We start from the raw sequence: 22058 nt of genomic DNA, 5'->3' as shown, positions 1-22058 counted from the left end.
CTCAACTGGAATTCCATCACCTCTACTAGCTTTGTTTGTAGTGATGCTTCCTAGGGCCCACTTGACTTCACATTCCAGGATGTCTGGCTCTAGGTCAGTGATCACACTATCATGATTACCTGGGTCATGAACATCTTTTTTGTACAGTTCTTCTGTGTATTCTTGCCACCTCCTCTTAACATCTTCTGCTTCTGTTAGGTCCATACCATTTCTGTCCTTTATTGAGCCCATCATTGCATGAAATGTTCCCTTGGTATCTCTGATTTTCTTGAAGAGATCTCTAGTCTTTCCATTCTATTGTTTTCCTCTATTTCTTTGCACTGATCACGGAGGAAGGCTTTCTTATCTCTCCTTTCACTATTCCTTGGAACTCTGCATTTAGATGGGAGTATCTTTCCTTTTCTTCTTTGCCTTTTGCTTCTCTTCTTTTCACAGCTATTTGTAAGGCCTCCTCAGACAGCCATTTTGCTCTTTTGCATTTCTTTTTCTTGGGGATGGTCTTATCCCTGTCTCCTATACAGTGTCACGAAGCTCCATCCATAGCTCATCGGGCACTCTGTCTATCAGATCTAGTCCCTTAAATCTATTTCTCACTTCCACTTTATAATCGTAAGGAATTTGATTTAGGTCATACCCAAGTGATCTAATGGTTTTCCCTACTTTCTTTAAGTCTGAATTAGGCAATAAGGAGTTCATGATCTGAGCCACAGTCAGCTCCTAGTCTTGTTTTTGCTGACTTTATAGAGCTTCTCCATCTTTGGCTGCAAAGAATATAATCTATCTGATTTCAGTATTGACCATCTGGTGATGTCCATGTGTAGAGTCTTCTCTTGTGTTGTTGTGAAAGCTGAATGGTTCTGTGAAGACCTACAAGACCATTTAGAACTAAAACACAAAAAAGATGTCCTTTTCATTATAAGGGACTGGAATGCAAAAGTAGAAAGTCAAGAAACACCTGGAGTAACAGGCAAATTTGGCCTTGCAGTACAGAATGAAGCAGGGCAAAGGCTAACAGGGTTTTGCCAAGAGAACATACTAGTCATAGCAAACAGTCTCTTCCAACAACACAAGAGAAGACTCTACACATGTCAGCTTTTCAGGTCAGTTCAGTTCAGTCGCTCAGTCGTGTCCGACTCTTTGCGACCCCATGAATCGCAACACGCCAGGCCTCCCTGTCCATCACCAACTCCCGGAGTTCACTCAGACTCACGTCCATCGAGTCAGTGATGCCATCCAGCCATCTCATCCTCTGTCGTCCCCTTCTCCTCCTGCCCCCAATCCCTCCCAGCATCAGAGTCTTTTCCAATGAGTCAACTCTTCGCATCAGGTGGCCAAAGTACTGGAGTTTGAGCTTCAGCATCATTCCTTCCAAAGAAATCCCAGGGCTGATCTCCTTCAGAATGGACTGGTTGGATCTCCTTGCAGTCCAAGGGACTATCAAGAGTCTTCTCCAGCACCACAGTTGAAAAGCATCAGTTCTTGGGCGCTCAGCCTTCTTCACAGTCGAACTCTCACATCCATACACGACCACAGGAAAAACCATAGCCTTGACTAGACGAACCTTTGTTGACAAAGTAATGTCTCTGCTTTTGAATATGCTATCTAGGTTGGACATAACTTTCCTTCCAAGGAGTAAGCGTCTTTTAATTTCATGGCTGAAGTCACCATCTGCAGTCATTTTGGAGCCCCCAAAAATAAAGTCTGACACTGTTTCCATTGTTTGCCCATCTATTTCCCATGAAGTGATGGGGCCGGATGCCATGATCTTCGTTTTCTGAATGTTGAGCTTTAAGCAACTTTTTCACTCTCCACTTCCACTTTCATCAAGAGGCTTTTTAGTTCCTCTTCACTTTCTGCCATAAGGGTGGTGTCATCTGCATATCTGAGGTTATTGATATTTCTCCCAGCAATCTTGGTTCCAGCTTGTGTTTCTTCCAGTCCATTGTTTCTCATGATGTACTCTGCATGTAAATTAAATAAGCAGGGTGACAATATACAGCCTTGACGTACTCCTTTTCCTATTTGGAACCAGTCTGTTGTTCCATGTCCAGTTCTAACTGTTGCTTCCTGACCTGCATACAGATTTCTCAAGAGGCAGGTCAGGTGGTCTGGTATTCCCATCTCTTTTGGAATTTTCCACAGTTTATTGTGATCCACACAGTCAAAGGCTTTGGCCTAGTCAATAAAGCAGAAATAGATGTTATTCTGGAACTCTCTTGCTTTTTCCATGATCCAGTGGATGTTGGCAATTTGATCTCTGGTTCCTTTGCCTTTTCTAAAACCAGCTTGAACATCAGGAAGTTCATGGTTCACGTATTGCTGAAGCCTGGCTTGGAGGATTTTGAGCATTGCTTTGATAGTGTGTGAGATGAGTGCAATTGTGCAGTAGTTTGAGCATTCTTTGGCATTGCCTTTGTTTGGGATTGGAATGAAAACTGACCTTTTCCAGTCCCGTGGCCACTGCTGAGTTTTCCAAATTTGCTGGCACATTGAGTGCAGCACTTTCACAGCATCATCCTTCAGGATTTGGAATAGCTGAACTGGAATTCCATCACCTCCACTAGCTTTGTTCATAGTGATGCTTTCTAAGGCCCACTTGACTTCACATTCCAGGATGTCTGGCTCTAGGTGAGTGATCACACCATCATGATTATCTGGGTCGTGAAGATCTTTTTTGCATAGCTCTTCTGTGTATTCTTGCCACCTCTTCTTAATATCTTCTGCTTCTGTCAGGTCCATACTATGTCAGCCTTTAGTCAGTCACAAATTGTTTGGTACAATTTTGAACCATAGTGTTGTGGTTCATAATGTAAGAACTGAAAGGAAAGGAAAACGGGGGCTGTCTCCAAAGAGAAAATGTGAGCTGAGCTACGACTTGCAGGGAACCCATCGTTCAGTGTACTTGTTGTCACTCCCAGCATCATCTTCTGTGTCTTCCGCCGATCACTGAGGAATAGAGTGCTGTTTGATGACAACAGAAATCTCTTTTCCAACAAGATCATCTCCAACCCATTTTCTACATTTGTTCCTACGATGATGCAACACTTTGTCACAAGCAGTGTCTTGCAGGCCGTGTGCAGTATCGTCCCCGTCCCGGCCCCTGCTGGTCCAGGCTTCTTTGTCAGTGGACAGCATGAACTTTAACTCATTGGAATACCAGTTCTGCGGCTTATTAACTGTTTGACGTTTGGCAGATTGCATGACTTTCTTAAGCCTTGATGGCCTCGTGTTGCAAATTTGGATTTAAAAAAAATCTGACTTACAGGATTTGGATAAGGATTACATGAGATATTATTTCTGGATTTTATATGTGCCTGGTGTGAAATAGGCATCCAGGAAGCGTTCTTTTCCAGTGCCTGTCCAAAGCATCCCGTCTGTTGGATCAGCTACGATTCCGCCTTCATGACCTCATGCTGGCTCCTGGTTCCTTCTTTGTCCAGACTTATACGGGGACGGTGCTCTTCATAATCTATTCTGAAATCCTAAAGATGCGTGAAATTCACTTAGTCTCTTACTGGAAGAATTTGTATTTTCCTTTGTGTGTTTGTTAGATCACAACAGTCACCCCATCAGTTTAATTTTAAAAACTTACGTACTTATTAACCCTCAGGTTGGAGCCTCTGTTTTTGTGGGGCAGCTTTTGTTCAGACTTGGAGAATAAAAAGCTATCAACTCTAATTCCACCATATTGCATACCAATCTTCAGTTGTCCTTTATTTTTTTGTTCCACTGCTAATTTAATGACTTTATCATGGCAATATGCACGGGAAGTTCTCTTGTCTTGCTGTGTCTCTAACTTCGTCCTCTTGTTTTCATAGTTGTATTTGTGGTAAGGCTTACCCAAATATGACAGCTTTATCATTACTAGAATGAACACTCTTCAGTGACCTCTTGAAAATACTCTTCTAATTTGGAGATAACCCATTTATTCTAGTTTAATACTCTAGCAAAACCATGACCTGTTGTTTCAAATTTAAAAACTAACACTAAAATAGTTATTGAAAGTTTTATATCTGAAATATTTTATATCTATTATATTAAAACAACTTGAAACAGTAGTTTTATATTTAAGAAAGCAAGGTTTCCTGTATCAAACATTTCTAATTCAGTGGTTCAGTATTCTGTATGTAATAGGCTTTCTTCTTGAAGAACTGGATTCTGATAGTGGGAAGACTGTTGGTAATAATTGGAATAAACATGAAGGAACACTTATGCCCCCTAGAGGTTTGGGGGAATGGATATGGTATAGTTGCAACATACTCCTTTTTTTTTTTTTTAATCAAAATCCAAAGACTAAAAGGTTATGAAGTGAAAAAACATTTGTACTTTAATGAGATTTCATCCAAGTGTGATGCCCATGACCATAAACAGAGAGATATTTATTTTCTTCTTTGGTGGAATTCAGTAAAATTAAACAGATGCTCAGGAAAACAAACTCTTAACACACATTTAGATTCTCTGTATTTATTCCTAATAGTTCTAAGGATATAGTTTCTTATCTCCTTTTCTTTGTTTTACTCACCAACTTCTTAGGCCTAATTATATTCCTCTCTGCCTCTTAAGTTTTTCCTTTCCATCTTCCCTCCTGACTTACATCTTCCAGTCCATCTGGGAACCTTTTGTGACCTCAGAACAGATAAAGAGACCCCTGGCCACCATATTCTAAAATACCTCATCTCTTCTTTCAATTTAAGGACACATTTCTTGAGTTAAATATTTTCGTTTAACTTTTCCAAAGCCAGGGTCTAAAATATCTTTGCTTAGTATTCTGTTTAAATGGGGGACACATTGTCAGTAATTCTTATTTCACTTGGGAGAATCTAGTGCAGCTAATCAGGAGTGATGAACGGAAGTGGAAGGAAAAAGAGGTTTTGGTTCAACATTTGCATTGTTTTCTTTTAGACATGTGCTAGTTCTCAAATGGCTGTTATCCCTTATTTTCTGTTTTTATGCTACATAATTATCATCCACTTGGTATTATGTGACTGAGTCATTCTAAGTAACAACCATTATTCAAAGTATTAGGTAATGATGATGTTCTTGTTAAGCATCTGAATTCCCTCTTACCTTTGATCTCTACTGCCATAACTTCCATTCACACATGGAAGTATATAAGCTTTTTTTGCAAGCTCTTGTGTTATAGTCTCTGGTCTTTGAGCTAGATTGCAAATATCAGAATTAAATTAACCAACAGATTCCCTTGCAAGAATGCCAGTATTTCCTTTCTGAATAACTGTATCTCTTTGTTCTAAAGAGATCAGATCTGAATCTCAGTAATTTATAAACTTACAAGAATGAAAAATCCTACATGGCAACCCACTCCAGTATTCTTGCCTGGAGAATCCCGTGCTCCTCTACAGTCCATGGGGTCTGAGCTGATCATGACTGAAGCAACGTAGAGCACAGCGCTGAGCCTGAAGCTCCTCTGTGGGGGTGTGGGGCCCGCCTCCCTCTCTCCACTTCTCTCTGCACATATCTGCATGTCTCTGTGAGGATAGAAGATAATCCTGCCCATCAGGTATAATATCAACTGAAGAGAGTGGGAGAGAGGGAGAGTGTGTCTGACACTCCTTTATCCTCCAGAATCTGCATGACCCAGGAGGCAAATGTCATCACTGCCGTTTTGTAGATGAGGAAACTGAGGTTCAGAATGGTGACAGAATGAACTTTGCTCTGAAATTTTGATCCTAGGTGACTGGACAAACTGTGGTGTCATAAAAGAAATTAGGAAATTCAGAGGTGCTAGTTTGGGGTGTTTTTTTTTTAATCTCTTTTTGTTTTTTTAAATGGTTTGATGTTGATTGAGTTTGAGATAAAATCAGCCATGGCTAAAGATACAGATTTGAGAATCTTACACATGGCAGTGAAAGCTGATGCCATAGCATAAATGAGATTTTAGAAGTGTGTAGAGTCGAGCTGTCCAATATAGTAGCTACAAGCCACTTGTGAATACAGAGTTCTTGAAAGGGGACTAGTCTGAATTGAGTTGTACCATGAGTGTAAAGAGTACACTGGATTTCAAAGATTTAATCCCCCCAAAGAATGTAAACCAGTTCATTAATAACTTTTATATTGATCACTTATTGAAATGGTAAATTCTGGATATAGTAAGTCCTCTACATATGAACCTTCAAGTTGCAGACTTCCACAGATGCGAGCGTGTGTTCCCAGCATGTCTGGTGCACATTGTTGCCTGTGCGCATCCTCTGCAGGTGGTGCTTTTGTGTACTTTATAGAGTACAGTAGTGCAATATCTTTATTTCAAGCCCGGGATGTCAGAAGTAGGCATGAAAGCAATGGTGACGTGGTTGGTATTGCTGAGAAGCACCAGCTCTTCACTGTACTCCTGTACTTTTCAAGGTACTGTACTGTAAGATTAGAAACGTTTTCTTTATTTTTTTAATGTAGTATTTGTGTGAAAAGTACTATAAACCTATTACAATACATCCAATTTTATTTCAGTACAGTATGGCCGATTGTATTAGTTGGGTACCTCGGCTAACTTTGTCGGATATATGAATGCGCTCTTGGAATGGAACTTGTTCATTAGTAGGGGACTTACTGTATATTAGATTAAATAAATACATAATTAAAATGAATTTTCCCTGTTTCTTTTTTCTTTTTGATGTGGCTACTAGCAAACTTTAAGTTACATGCGAAACTTATGTTATAGTCCTATCAGAATAGCACTAACAGAGAAAGGGAAAATAAGGGGTCTAAAACAGAACCTTTGAGAATGTAATGTTTTTCAGAGTTTAAGTTTTTAAGTTAACATGTAATATATGCAAATAGATTTTTCAAATAAGTCTACAGAGGAGAGTATAAAATGAAAAGAGTTTTTCCTGCCACCCTTAATACCACTTTGTATCATATAGACACTATGTGGTTTCTTAATTTCTCTTCCAGGAATGTATACGCATGTAAACACATATTTAATACAGGTGGGGTACTGTTCTGTACCTTGCCTTTTTCAGTATCTGAAGGTTTTCATTAAAGCACAGGGAGCTCTGCTTCAGCTGACACTTTCCGAGCCTGGTGCCAGGGAGGACTGTGGTTCTTGCCTCCCCGTCACCTCCCAGACCCTTTCCCCCTGCTCCCTCACCTTGGATGCGCCTTCTGCTCCCTCACCTTGCATGCGCCTTCTGCTCCCTTGTGTGTGACCTGTATCACTGGGGTATTGTTCCTCGTGGCTTCTGAGATGGCCTATTGAATTCTCGCAAATCTACCAAAGTTAGCCCTTGACACTGGGCACCTCCAACAGGGCGCAGTGGACAGTGCCCTGAGGCGTCGCTGAGGGCAGGTGCTGTCTCTGCCTCTAAAAGGGCGCACACTGGGGCTCGATCACGTTTGTGGAATTAATAAATAAATGGGCGAATGGATAAAGCCCGTCTTTATGAGTACTCTAGGAAACAAAATTATTGAAGATGTAAGACATGCATCTTACAACAAACAGGCATTGATACACACACTATACTCAGAAGAGTAAGGTCTTAAATGCGTATGCTATATGTTTTATAGAAATCTAATGCTTTTATCCCATTTTAAAATACTGCAAAGACTGGAACCATTCAATGAATTACCCTGCAATAATGCTAGACTTTTCAAGTTAATATATTGAGTGAATATTTGTTGAGTACTTGTTAGGAAGTGTGCTAGGCTCTGAGTACACAGTGCTGGATGAAACAGACATGATATCCACCTGTGTGGAGCTCTAGTCCAATGGCAGATGCCTGGCCACTTTGATATTATGATATTTAATAAAGAAAGTGACTGCTTCCTTTTAAAGACTGCTTAATATGTACTGTACTCTAAATGCTTTACTTACTTTATTTTACTTTATACATATTCCAGAAGTAGCAGTGGGAGTGATTAAGGCCACTTTTTGACATTTATAATACTTAAGAATCTAAAACTTAAGGAAAAAAAATTAATGTGTGCTATGGCAGATGCTATAGCAAAATGGACACAAAGTGAGTGACAAGCATGAGACTGTCTTCCCACTCCTAATCCAGTGGCCCCTTGCTCCACCAAACTGCCTCCTTACAGAGGAATTGTGACTCTGGTTAAGGGGATTCTAGAACATTTTTGGTGGTGATTCCTTAAAAAAATGATTTCATATAAATATCAGTAACAGATAATGGATGTGAAAAAGACAATTTTCAAGACAGATGATTGTGGCCCATGAGTAGCTATGCGCCTGTTTGAACAGCCAGGTCAGCGTTTGCTGACACCCTCATCCGTCTTCATGCTCTGCAGTGCTTTCACCTTCATTTCCGCACTTGTTTCTAACAGACAAAAATCGGATCAGGAAAGTTGATGGGCCCCAAAGGAGTGTCTGTGGACCGCAACGGGCACATCATCGTGGTGGATAACAAGGCGTGCTGCGTCTTCATCTTCCAGCCGAATGGGAAAATAGTCACCAGGTTTGGTAGCCGAGGCAATGGGGACAGGCAGTTTGCAGGTACACTCGATGGTAATATGTAAACCCCCTTTTTTATGCTTCTTCTGCTCACAGTTGCATGATGTTGGAGCATGTTGAGGACGCCGCATCCCCAGTGTGTTTGCCGGCTTTGGGAAAGACACTGGGGATGGAATCTAAGCGAAAGCATGGTTAGATGCTTCTCAGGGACTTTACCCGCAGTAAGTGCTACTGCAGCCCGTGTGGGCTTTTACTGGTGGCAACTCAGAAGTCTAATCTTCACATATTAACATTGAATAAAATAGTTTTTAAATGAAAATGTTTGAGGAACCATGGAGAGCCTCCTGTTTCCACCTGACTGTTGCTTTATTTAAAAGTTTCTGAATGAGAATATTTTTCACCTAAGTGGTAATACGAGAGCAGAAGTGTAGAATAGCACAGGGAAGGCGGTTTCTTTTACTTTTCTCTTTGGTGTGCCACTTTGCAGTCACAGGCTTACCTCGTTTTTTTTTTTTACATCTGCAAGAGGCTGAAAACAGTTGATTACTTCTTTTGAGAAGGATGCTTTTGGCGGTTCACATTAATTTGCATAATCTTTCTTTATGCTTTGTCTCCAGTTCTGCCAAATTCTGAATGTCGCCCAAAATTATAAAGTGTGGGTTTCTGAGCTACTTGAAAAAAAATTATTACACGCTGGATATTTTTCCCTCGGTGCTCCCAAGAGTTACTATGTCTCTCTTCGGTGGGAGCTGAGGGTCCTCCCTGTGTGACTGTCGGGGAAGCTGGCAGAGGTGACTTTCAGTTGGTGGTGTGGAGAAGGAATTCTGATGCTTACTGCTCATTCCACTCCATGAGGGCTGCTGGAACTGTCAGCTTGATTTGGAAGAAGGCAGAGCAGACAGCCACAAGTGTAGAATGCTATCGAATCTGTGTTATCTGAAGCCAGAGGTCTGGCTGAATGACCTTTTAAGAACCGAGTCTATAGTTCTTTGTTTTTTCTTAAATAACTAAGTTAATGTATGAAGTTCTGTAACTACTGTGTTGTTGTAATCATTTTTGTTGTTATGGTTATCACATGTTTTTTTCTTATTTTTATTTCAGGTCCCCATTTTGCAGCTGTAAATAGCAATAATGAGATTATTGTTACAGATTTCCATAATCATTCTGTCAAGGTACCATAAACACATCAATTGTTGTTAACTTTCAATTGCTTTAATACAGTAATCAGTCTGGGAGAAAACGTGAGACTCACCTATACACACAGGACCTAGGGGATTAACCTAAAAGAGCAGATCTTTGCTTCTCCTAAAAGATGCAGGTTTTAATTTGGACACACAGACTTTGCAGAGTCAGAAAAGTGAACAAAATATTGTGCCAATAAGTTTCTTAATTTGAAACTGGTGTAAATGGAGATGACTTGAAAATTAAATTTTAAAAAGCAGTTGCTTGAACTGAGAGAGGCAGAACTTTCTGAAGCTTAATGTTTTGTGGCTATTTGGTAAATTAAAACAGATGACTTTTTTCAGTTTTCTGCACCTAGGGCCTTACAAACAAAAGTAGATATTAGAACTCTGCTGCCGCAATAGATTTGGGGAGGGAAACAGCCCTGGCATCCGTTCATAGAGTGTCCTTCATACATCCTTCACACACGTGGTGCTCCCCACCCCTCCCCCAAACACTGTAGTACATCTTCCTTAGTAGGTAGAGTGGGGAGAAAGATTTGACCTCTATTATGAGCAAATCAGGAGAAAATAGAGTGGTTCAAAACCAGTGTCTCACTTACTGGAACGAGAAAACGCTTGCTAGCATTCTAGACCAAGCTTATCCGAGTGTAACGTGTGCTCCACGTGTAACGTGTGCAATGTCGGGTGGCCTGGGCAGTGCCCTGACAGACACTTTTCCTTTCAGAGTTCTTTGTCTGTTTTTAGGGTTACCTTCTGTTTACATCAAGTGATACAGGTTTGCACTGATCCTAGAAGTGTAAGTAAGCTCACTTAAATGTTTTAAAGTCAGGCATTGCAGATGTGAGGGAGGGTAGAAGACAGCATAGGGGAGGCCAGTGAGTCAAGTTTGCACTTAGAGACAACCAATGAGCACTCAAATCTAAACATCAGTCTGCAGTGTGGATGACTGAAGAGCTAAATAGGGATAGGATTCTGACACCAAAGGAACGCTCTTCACTGCTGCTTTTCCCCAGCTCTTCCTGGAAGAAGGTGTCTTGAAGCTGGGTAGATAAATGGAAAGGCCTCGTGCTTTGGAGATGGGGCCAAGTCTCCGTGCAGAGAGGGGAGCACAGTGGGCCGTGGTGCTGGGGCAGGCTGAGGGGAAGGATGCCCACCGTTGCTGCTTCCTTGAAAGGCCGCTTCCTGCCATGGGTCTCTCCAGAGTTGCTGCCTGAGTGGCAGGGCTCCGTCCATGCCCCCCTCCACATACACACACCCGCCCAGGCTTGGTAAGAGGAAGAGAACAATGGGAAGGTCTTTTGAGAATGAGGGACGCACACAGCAAAGTGGCAGCAGAGCCTCAGCCTGCGGCCGTTCTCCCAGGGGGCTGTCACAGTCCTGTGGACGAGCATAACTAGAAAAGGACCACATGGGCCATCATGACGCTCCCTCCTCTCCACTCTGTTTATAGAGCGGCCCTTCATTTAACCGTTGTGCATTGAACAAGAAGGAAACCCGTATAGGTCTCAGTGGTGCCAGGGCCAGTGAGGCCTGGCCTAGGTGCCACCACGCCCAGCAGAAGACGTGACAGTGGCCAGGCTGCCCTTTTCCACTGAGCACAGCTGGGGCTCAGAGCCTCTCCTTTCCCTTTGCTCGAGGCAACTGTGTGAGCCAGCTGGCCTCGGTGAGTGGGAGGATTCCTATTTACCAGTCCTAACATTGTAGGAAGAAAGAAAACATATGTAAGTAGCCAAAATGCAAGGCAGAGAGCAACAAATGCCTTTTTTAAGAGTGGTTACGTATAGGGACTCCCCTGGTGGTCCAGTGGTTAGGACTCCGCTTCCAGTGCAGGGGCATGAGTTCAATCCCTGGTCGGGACTGAACGGCCAAAAGAGATGCACGGCCAAAACATACAGGAAGAATAGGTACACGTAAAGTTCTCTAAATATCCAGGAAAAAAAGAGAAGATTTCCATAATTAAGACTATCAGGGAAGACTTCCAAGTGGAGGTGGTATTGAGGTGAACAGAATTTTGAAATCAGAAAAGGACTGTCATCAAAATGATAAAAACTTACAGTAAAAATTTATCAAAAAAGAAAACTATAAAAATGATTTCAGCTCATACTTCTGCCTCTTAGTGTGCTTTCATCTGAATAAGTTATAAATAATTAAATGACATTTTAGGTGGGAAAAATAGAAAATATGAGAAATTTAAAGTCATTAAAATTGTGAAAACATTTCAGGTTTTCAGTACTGTAGAGGCAGTTATTTAAACTCAACTTTTCTCTCATTTAGAGGGAAAAAACCCAGTCATTTTGATTTTTCTCTTCTCTTTGACAATTGTTGCCATGTAGCTTTTATGAAATAGTTGGGCTTTTTTTCTTTATATAACGTGGGCAGTTAACAAGAATTCTTGATTTAAGTCACTTCTCTGTTGATAAACATAAAAACCTGAACTATAGGTCAAGGGTAACAAGTGGGCTAATTAGTTCTTTAGCTACCTTCACGATATACATTTTCCTCATTGCAAAACAAGATTAAATTAGCCTTCATAATTTCAGAATGGAGCAGAAGCGTGTAAACTGTTTGAATTATGTCAAGGAAAACATGCTGACTTAGAGAGATAAGCAAACAAAATGATTATTTGTATAGCTTTTTTTTTTTTTCATTTTTATTTTGTATTGGAGTATAGGACCCAATGGTAAAGAATCCCCCTGCCCAGCCAAAGACACAGGTTTGATCCCTGGGTCAGGAAGATCCCCTGAAAAAGGAAATCCCACTCCAATAATCTTGCCTGGGAAATCCCACGGACAGAGGAGCCCGGTGGGCTGTAGTCCATGGGGTCCCACGGACAGAGGAGCCCGGTGGGGTCACAAAGTTCGGACGTGACTTAGTGGCTAAACCACAACAACATTGGATTTACAACATTGTATGAGCGTCAGGTGTACAGCAAGGTTATTCGGTTATACATATACATACATCTTTTATACATACACATCTTTTCTTTTTCAGATTCTTTTCCCATTTAGTTTATTACAGAATATTGAGTAGCATTCCCTGTGCTGCATTAGATCCTTGTTGATTATCTATTTTGTATATAGTAGTAGGTACATGTTAATCCCAAAATTATGTGAAGGAGATAAAAAGAATCAGAAAAGATTTTAAAGACACGGCATCTTAGTAAAAGTTGATTCTTGTCTCTGTCCTTTCAAAGAACCAAAGAGGTAGCTTATTTACTTGGCAAGCATGTAACTAATTCGGAAAGCAGGCACGACTTTTTCATTTTACCTTAAAGAAAATTTAGGCTTTAGAGTTGGAAGCGTCTCACTTCCCCATCATAAGAAACTAAAAGAAATAGCATCATTTTACTCTTTCATGATCACAGAGATGGCAGTAAGAGAATCTTGAAAAGGTTCTGAAAACACCTTCAGATTAGATCTGTGCTCAGGCTTAGTGACCTCTCTCGGGTCCTCGTTTTAGAAACCTCACGCTCATGGGTGCCTTGCATATAACACTTTTTGATTTGTCAGTGAGTTTTTCTACATGTGTTGCATGATAATGAAGGCATAAGAGAACATCCTGAACGTGTTCAAAACCAGATCTTCAAGATAAAGTTATGCTTACTAGTCTTATCATTAAACACATATTAAAATGCTAATTCTCTCAATGTTAGTAATCTGAGTAATCTACAATTGGTACATATACTGTAACACTCTATTAATAAGAATATTTAATTAACCACAGTAGTCCAGTGCTGGCCGTTATCAGATATTAGAGAATTTGAGAATTCTGCAGTTTCGTTTAGCTCCCTCTTCCATCATCCTCCTTCATGGGCTGTATTCATCAAAGCTTATGGCTATCTATTCTAACTAAAATATTCTGAGAAAATCTATTTTAAAAAGCCATTTTCTTATTCCTCAGTTGCTGCCATCACACACACACGCACACACATACTCACTTGGATTTTCCTTGCTATAAATTTGTGGTCCAGCCACATTTCTTGTTATGTTGACTTAGTAAAATCGTAGTAAATTCTGAATATCTGGCCTAACAAAAAGCTCTTACTTTCTGATTCAACTTTGAGCAATTGTCCATCCTGTTAGAAATACAATTTCTATTCTTGAAATTAGATATTTATTTAAATGCAAAAAGAATAATGTGTTTGGAAATTACATCTCTACTTACTCATAGTACCTTATATTTGTATATTTTTGATAATTTATAACAGAAGTATTTTTCACATAGTAATACAACCGGATATAAGCTAGAAAAAGAAGTGGTTTAACAAATAGTAAATCAGATTTAGATAGTAAATTTGGGAACCACAAGTGATATGTGGGGTCTAGTTTGTAAACTCCCCGTTTTTGAAGAATGTCTTAAATAATCTGCTCAGATATTTTTTAAAAACCAGAATGTTTGCTTAACTATCTTAGTTTAAAATAACTTAAAAATATCTCGTACAGGTGTTTAATCAGGAAGGCGAATTCATGTTGAAGTTTGGCTCAAATGGAGAAGGAAACGGGCAGTTTAATGCTCCCACGGGCGTAGCAGTGGATTCAAATGGAAACATCATCGTAGCCGACTGGGGGAACAGCAGGATCCAGGTAGACGGATTTATTTGTTTAGAGTGATCGCTGTTTGTTGAAAGTGAAGTCCCCCAACCTGGAATGTTTTCCATTTGTTCATTGGTTAGGTGATTAGGCTGTAAACAGTCTCACCAGAAGTGCCAAACTAAGGAAGGTGGAATAGAAACAAGTCAACCCAGGGTGCTCTGGGCAAATCAAGGAGCATTCCCAAGTCGCTCTGAGAACAGCAGTGTTCGGCAGTTGAATCTGATGATGGATGGCTTCTTCTCAGGAAAGGGGTCAAGACTTTAAATGTAACACTGCATACTTTAATTTCTCCAGGGTATTTATCTTGCTTAATTATCCCAGTGGACATCTACTTTTGAAAAAGGTGTTCTGTATCTGATGGGAAGCCAGCAGCAGACAAGGGGCTACAGTCACGAGGCAGTGCTGTATAGGGCCACAGATGCTCGGCTGTTTGTGCCGTGGCCCTCATCACACCTGCCTTTTGAAACACCCTATAAGCCAAACAGAATGGCCAGAAGAAACCAGTCTGGGCCTGGGAAGGGAAAGAGTTCTTTTTATTGCATCAGAGCAGAAGCTTACTGACCAAAAAAGACCACTTTCTGTCCAAATGTACGATTTTCTTGTTGCATGTTGACTCAGGACATTCTTCTGTGGTCTAGTTACCAATTTTTCCCTCTTGTGCTTGGGAATAAAAGAAGATAGTGAGGCTGGAAGGGGAGAAGTGAAAGCTCAGGGTGAGACAGAAGGGTGGTTTGTTCTTCGGGCCCCATCCAGAGCCGTTCCCCTCACATGGGGCCTCTGTGAGCGTGTCAGCTCACACGGGGCACAGAGAGTGAGGGGGGGGCAGGCACGGTGAGTGGAGGGAGGGGCTGTGGGTGAGTGCGGCCTAAACAAGCCTGGGGGCCGCACCCGTGTTTCCAGGTAAGAAACGTCAGCATCAGAGGTTTCCTAACCCCAGCTTCTTCCTGTTCCTCAAACTTCTCCTGTCACACTCTGACTTTATGTTTACAGGTGTTTGATGGAAGTGGGTCGTTTTTGTCCTACATTAACACGTCTGCTGATCCACTCTATGGCCCCCAGGGCCTGGCCCTAACTTCAGACGGCCACGTGGTGGTTGCAGACTCTGGAAACCACTGTTTCAAGGTCTACCGGTACTTACAGTAACAGTGGGCGACTGGACACCCCCTTACAAAGATCTTACACCATAAACTGGAATGGATCTCCTGACGCAGGACCAGATGATACTAGACTTTTCTTGCTAGAAGGAATCATCGGTGAACTTTCCAAGGTTATTTCTGAATGTAACAATTTCCTTAAAAACTGCATATCTGATTTCCATAATCCACGTTTAGAGTTAAAAAAAAAAAAAATCTCTTCTACTGAATCTATAAAAACTGCAAAGTTTTACACCTGTGAACTATGTCATATAGGACAGGGATTTATGTAGTTTAACTAATTTTGCAAATCAAACAAGCATTAAAAAAAAACTAGAATATTTAAAGGCATTTGTTAATCCTGTGAGTGATAGCTTTTGTGCAGAGCTTCCAAAAACAAGATGAAAACAAAATCTGTTTTAGTTATATACTTTATTTAACCTTGGTCACAAGACCCAGGGGATCTTCTAACCTCACTTTTACAGTAGAGATTAGTCTTGTGACATTTTTTGTTTATCAGTAACTACATATAACATTACTTTGGGAAAAAACGAAAGCTGTCTTACAAAATCCTCCCACCTGGGATTAGCAAGCCTCTTGAGTTTAGCACTTAAAAAATCAATGCAAATCTCCCACCCTTTCTGAGTTTGATCAAAGATCTTCTTCATGTGTTTCTTTGCACCTCGCTCCTGCTCACCTTGTATCTAAAAACAAAGTTCATTTTCAGGGAAACCTGAAATTCCTGATACTTTGAAAGGCATTTTACGACAGTAATGCTACCTTTTGGTAAACCAGCGGGCCCCGTTAACTCCAGGTTAATGCACTGGAATGTAACCAAGGCAAAGTCAGTCACATTCTCTGTGCCGTGCGCTCACACGTGTCTCTCCTCTCCCACTTCACGAATGCGAAAGCTTTACCTCTTGCAAAATGTCAGCACATGTAGTAGGACACCAGTATCCTAGGACAGAGAGCCATAAGCAGCCCTTTGGAGGACGGATGGTGTCAACCAAAGGCATGTGATTGATCAATGGTCTCCCCTTAGAAAGCAAGTGTTACCAAAGTCGTGTTATCGCGAAGGCATTACAGGTAAGGGCATGTTATGGTTATTTATCATTGTCTAATGACTAGTAGAGGCATTAAAGGACTATGTATACATGATTAGGGTAAGGTAGAATGTATCATATATATATTTAGCTGAACCTTTGGTGTATTGAAGTAGGCAGCACTCTGAAAGACAGAAGCAGCTTCAGCACATTCCTCAACTGCACCGTTTAAAGCCGTCCTCATAGAGCAAGCCCTAAAGCAGGTTTAATTTTTGCCATTTTCCAGGAGTGCTGGTATTGGTTGACTTCTAGTCAGAAAATGGCCTTCTGTGCTTTCAAAAACCAAACGAAAAACAGGTCGAAAGAAACAAAGTTGAACTTGAGTTACATTTAAGTATAAACGCATTTTGAGACATGGTAAGAATAATTTAGTCAAATCTGATTCTGTAAAATAAGATGTGGTGTATTTCCACTGTTTGATTTTCTACTCAGTTCTACCAAATAGGATGTCATGTTTGGCATTTTCGATAATGACTTGGGGACCTTTTTCACTGAAAGCACCTTAAAACTGTACTATAAAAAAACATTTCCCACATGTATAACTATGTGAATTTGATGTTTCTTTTTTCCTAATGTCAGTGGTGAAATGAGTCTTTGAATTTAAATATTGATGTTTAACGAGCACTTCCTGGGTGCCAGAGACTATTCAAGGCACTGGGTATAAAGTCATGGATAAAACAAACAAAGCCCCCTGCCCCTTTGAAGCTTACACTGTAGGGCAGGAATGTCATTTCACCATTAACTAACCTTCTGCATAAAAGATAAGCTAGACTCGATAATTCCTGAAATGTTTAAAAGGAAAGGTTTTAAACTAGTTAAATTAATTTCGGTTTATTTTCACCAGTGAAAGTAGCTTCCTCTGTAGACTCTGTCATAGGCCATGGATCTTAAGGCTCGTTTACTTAAAGGGGTTTTTTGCACATTCAAATTATTCTTGTGAATTTAGAAATTAACCAGCCATCATAACGTATTAGACTGGGTACCTTAATAGAAGGAACACAAAGCTGATTTTTTTACATGTCAATATTGAAACGAAACTGGAATAAAAGAAGAGATACTTTGATTCAGACCTGTCCCACTACCTGTTCCTAAAACACATGCTATGGGCACTCCAGGAAACACTATATTTCCCCAAAATATATATAATCCTATATGTTAAAAGTATAAATAACATTTCGAATTTGGATACATATGTGCATTTACTGTATCTCTTGGTAAGCATATTTTAGGGGGAAAGTGCTGCTGCTAAGATGAATAGACAAGATTTAAATGGAGTTTTGTCACATTCTAAATGGTTTCTAGTAAACTGAGAAGGATATAAAATAAGTGACTTTCTGTTTCTGTTCTACCATTTTTGTTTGATTTCTGTTTGTCACGTGTACAGAACCTGTCATACATTCATGATAAGTAGCACTGAAAAACTACCCATTCAAATTTCCCCTGGGCACTTACGGCAAAACGTTGCCAGTTAGAATGTAATGGTCGGTGACGATGCAGTCCCTCCCCAGTTACAGATATTAGTAACTGTATCTCCGATACAGACCTCCCCTGCTGGACATGGGGAGGTGGGTGGAGTCACTTGACCACTTAGATGAATAAAAAGCCTTTATGACGCTTAGCCATTAAAAAAAAAAATGGTTCTTAGTATCTTGATCAAACTTTAGTCTCCAGTAACTAAAGTCCCCAGGTTACCTTCTTTTAATTTACTCTTCGACTAGATTTGAGGCAAATAAATACTAACAGGTCCATGCAACTAGAATACACTTGCTTCTACTACTAAATATACAGGGTATGTACTAAGGGAGTTAACTGGAATAGCAGTATGCTAGCAAGTGTCTATGGATCCTTAATACTAAAGGGGTCACATAAATGCTTTGGTAATACTAAGTTAATTGGAGGAAACAGCAAATAAACATCAGGTAATCTGCAGATTACTTCAGATGGAAAAAATCTTTATGTACATTTGAACTGTACGGTATCCTCCTTATTCACCAGCTTCTGAAAAAGGGAGGAATATTTTTAGTTTAATAATTTAAAAGTAAGACATTTCCAGGTAAGATAAAATTGAAGGTATTTGCTGCAAACATTGTTTCATTTTGCTTAAAATTGAAAGTCGTGATATTGTTGCATTCTGTAAATGTTACAGGGTTTTAAACTTACAATTATTTTAATATTTTTGATAACTAGGAATCTAGCATTGCCATAAAGGAAACTAAGTGCCCATTAAAGATTTGTTTGGTATAAATAAATAATTTTTTGTTTTGTTTTAAATGACAGTAAGCTACAAATCATGATGTTAAACTTTCTGAAGATGAATTGTGTGGCAGTGATTGTATAGTCTGTTTGTGGAGAATGTATGGAAGCTATTAATATTCTAAGATAGATGAATAAATTGGCTATGTTGTTCCAATGAATGTACAGCACTTCCAATAACTTTTGAAAGCAACACAGCCTTAAAATGTTTTTGCTTTATGACATGGGAATGTTCGGTCATCAAAAGACTTTATTCTTAGAATTCTTTAGATCATTTTCAATTCTATAGCCTTTCAATCCTATGTATGAGTATGAGGGATTTTTGTTTCCTTTTTTTTTCTTTAAAAATTTTGTACATTCCATCTTTATAGGTCTGTTTCATATATTTTGTGTATAGAACACTAAATCTTGCGCTCTTTGACATTGGTACTGATATATTCTCATCATTGTTCTTTTATGAATCAAAATGCTGACTGCCTATTTAAAGAAGAGAATAAACGCCGTGCATCAAAGTGTTTGTATGTTCGTAGCTACATATGTACCACAGTATTTTGGATGCTTTAGTCTACAATAAATCTTTAAATTAATTCTGTCTTGAAACATAGGAGAAACAAGATTCATGTGTATATCTTTACCATGCACAAAATCTCAAACCATTATAATAAAGCTTGTTTTCTCCATTTCTAGGCTGAACGTTCATTTATTTAACCTGCTGTTCTCTCTCTCAGTGAAAGAAAGTGAAGACACTTTCTAGAACATGTGGAAGATATCAATACCTTAATCAAACTGTTCATATGAGTGAGAAAAGGTTTAGTTAATGGGAGTGTTTTCTTAGGTTCTCTTTCTGATAGTCTGTTGTTGGTATCTAGAAATGCAGCACATTTCTGTTAGTTTTGTGCCCTGCAGCTTTACTGAATTCAGTTGTTCATGCTGGTACCTTTGTGGTGGCATCTTGAAGATGTTCTGTGTTCTGGCATCATGTGGTCTGCAAACAGTGATGCTTTTAATTACTTCTTTCCAGTTTGGATTCCTTTTATTCCTTTTTCTGGTCTGACTGCTGTGGCTACCCAATACTATGTTGAATAAAAGTGATCAGAGCAGTCATCTTTGGTTTTTTTCCTGATCTTTGAGGTAATGCTTTCAGCTTTTCACTGTGGAGCATATTAAGTATAATGTTAGCTGTGGGCTTACCAGTATAGCCCCTCTATACCCATTTTGTTGAGAGTTTTTATTATAAATTGATGCTGATTTTTGTCAAAAGCTGTCTGCACCTGTTGAGATCATTATATAATTTCTGTTCTTGATTTGTGGATGTTGAACCATTGTTGCAGCCTTGGGATAAATCCCATTTGATCATGGTGTATGGTTCTTTCAATGTATGGTTAAATTCAGCTTGCTGATACTTTGTCGAGGATTTGTGCACCTGTGTTCCTCAGTATTGCATACACGTTAAGTCGCTTTAGTTGTGCCCGACTCATTGCAACCCCGTGGACTGTAGCCCACCAGGCTCCTCTGTCCATGGAATTCTCTAGGCAAGAATACTGGGGTGGGTAGTGGGATTGGCCTATAATTTTCTTGTTTTGTGAAATCTTTGTCTGGTTTTGGTTTCAGGATGCTACTGGCCTTGTAGCATGAGTTCAGAAAGCTTTTCTTCCTCAGCAATATTTTGGAATAATTTCAGAACATTCTCTAAATGTTTCATAGAATTCACCTGTAAAGCCATCTGGTCCTGGACTTTTGATTGTTGGGAGGTTTGGGGGGGTTGGGGTTTTTTTTTTAACTGATTCATTTTGGTAATGGTAATTGGTCTGTGAGCAAGCTTGGTCCTGGGGTCTGGCTGCAGGACGCATGGGTCCCAGAGCTCGTGTTATATAACTAGTAGGTGGGGCCAGTTCTTGCCACAACTGACAGTGGGGTCTGGGGTGTTCCAGAGTTTGTGTTGACCTGCTGGTGGGCAAGACAGCCCCCTCCCCCAGGCCCAGGTCTGGTGCTGACATGTTGACTGGGGCCTGTCATAGCAGGCCATAGGACTGCCGTCGTCCCAGGGCTGGTGTTCCCCCTGTGGTGGGTGAGGCTGGTCTGAAGGCTGGAGCAGCTTACTAATGGGTGGACCCAGGGCCCAGCAAACTGTGGGACTGGCACCTGCCTGCTGGTCAGCAGAGCTTGGTCCTAGGATTCTCTGGCTGCAGGGCCCTGGGGGTTCCAGGTCTAATGTCCGTGTCCTGGTATGTGATGCTGGGTCTTCAGCCTTCTGGTGGGCAAGGCCATGTCCAGGGATGGCTGTGGGCTCAGGGATTCTTAAGGCTGCCTCTCTGCTCTTGGATGGGGCTGTGTCCCTGTCCAGTTAGTCGCTTCACCTTATGTGCCCCAGCACTGGTGCCTCCAGGCTGGTCAGTGGTTGCAGAGTGGGTCTTGAGGCTAACAGGCTGAAGGAGGACTCCAAAATGGCGCTTGCCAGCTCCAGTGTCTTTGTGGGAGACTGAGTTTTCCAAAAGGCTGCCACCAGTGTCTGTGAGTCCAGAGTGAGCTCCAGCTGCCTCCTGCGTCTCTAAAAGGACTCTCCAAGATTAGCAGGTGGGTCTAACCTTCTTCTGTGGGTCCTGAAGCATGTGAGATTTTGTGTGTACCCTTTAAGAGTGGAATCTCTATTTCCCTCAGTCCTCTGGGTCTCCCAAAAGTAAGCCCTACTGGCCTTCAAGGCCAAATACTGAGGGGTTGTCTCCCCACTGCAGGACCCCTGGGCTGGGAACCTCAAAGCTAGGGCTTGGACCTTTGAGAGAAGCTCTCTCCTTTGAGAGAAGCTCTGCAACCATAATTCTCTTGTGTGGAGGTCACCCAGCCAGGGGTAGGAGTCTCGACTGTATTGCAGCTCTGCGCCTCCTGCCTGTCTCACAGTTCCCTTAGTTCCTTCTTTATTTCTTCAGTTAGAGAGGATCTTTTCTGGTGGGTTTCGGTCTTTTCAGCAATAGTGCTTAGTGCTTACAGAGTTGTGATTTTGGTGCGCCCTTGAGAGGAGGTAAACCCGAGGTCTTTCTGCCCCATCTTGGGAACTCCATCCCATCTGACCTGTGGTGCCCCACAACGCCTGAGAATAGGTAAGCTCTCAGCCTTGAGTAGTGTATGAACTTGATGCGTATTCATTTGTTCTCTTAGGAAGGACTCATGTCTTTCTTCATTGATTATAAGCAAGTCATTGGTTTAAACATATGCATAGAGCATTTTTCCTGATTTATTTATGGGCTTTTTGGTTTTTCACTAAGTCCATGATTTATATTTTGTGTGATGAGATAACACTAAAAGTTGTTATGATTAGAGTAGCCTTTGTTAAAAATAGAGGAACACTACCAAAACTTCCCTGTGTTACTTCTTGGAGG

At 40.7% G+C, this 22058-nt stretch overlaps 1 protein-coding gene across 13 annotated transcripts in view; it reads left to right on the top strand.

Annotated features, from left to right (window-relative positions):
* Window positions 1-19364, top strand: part of TRIM2 (tripartite motif containing 2) — a 212767-nt gene extending 193403 nt beyond the window's left edge. For all 13 annotated transcript variants that reach the window (XM_086345896.1, XM_086345893.1, XM_086345891.1 and 10 more), the window contains 4 exons: window positions 8293-8461; window positions 9521-9591; window positions 14046-14186; window positions 15186-19364. In XM_086345896.1, the coding sequence (XP_086202022.1) occupies window positions 8293-8461; window positions 9521-9591; window positions 14046-14186; window positions 15186-15338 (534 nt within the window). In that variant the 3' untranslated portion in view covers window positions 15339-19364. The remainder of the gene's footprint in view (window positions 1-8292; window positions 8462-9520; window positions 9592-14045; window positions 14187-15185) is intronic.
* The last annotated feature ends 2694 nt before the right edge of the window (window positions 19365-22058 follow it).

This window comes from Bos grunniens, chromosome 17, assembly GCF_055505025.1.
Source record: "Bos grunniens cultivar Pamir isolate PY7600 chromosome 17, Bosgru_T2T1.0, whole genome shotgun sequence".
NCBI classification, from domain to species: Eukaryota; Metazoa; Chordata; class Mammalia; order Artiodactyla; family Bovidae; genus Bos; species Bos grunniens.
This window is presented reverse-complemented; position numbering and strand designations above follow the sequence as displayed.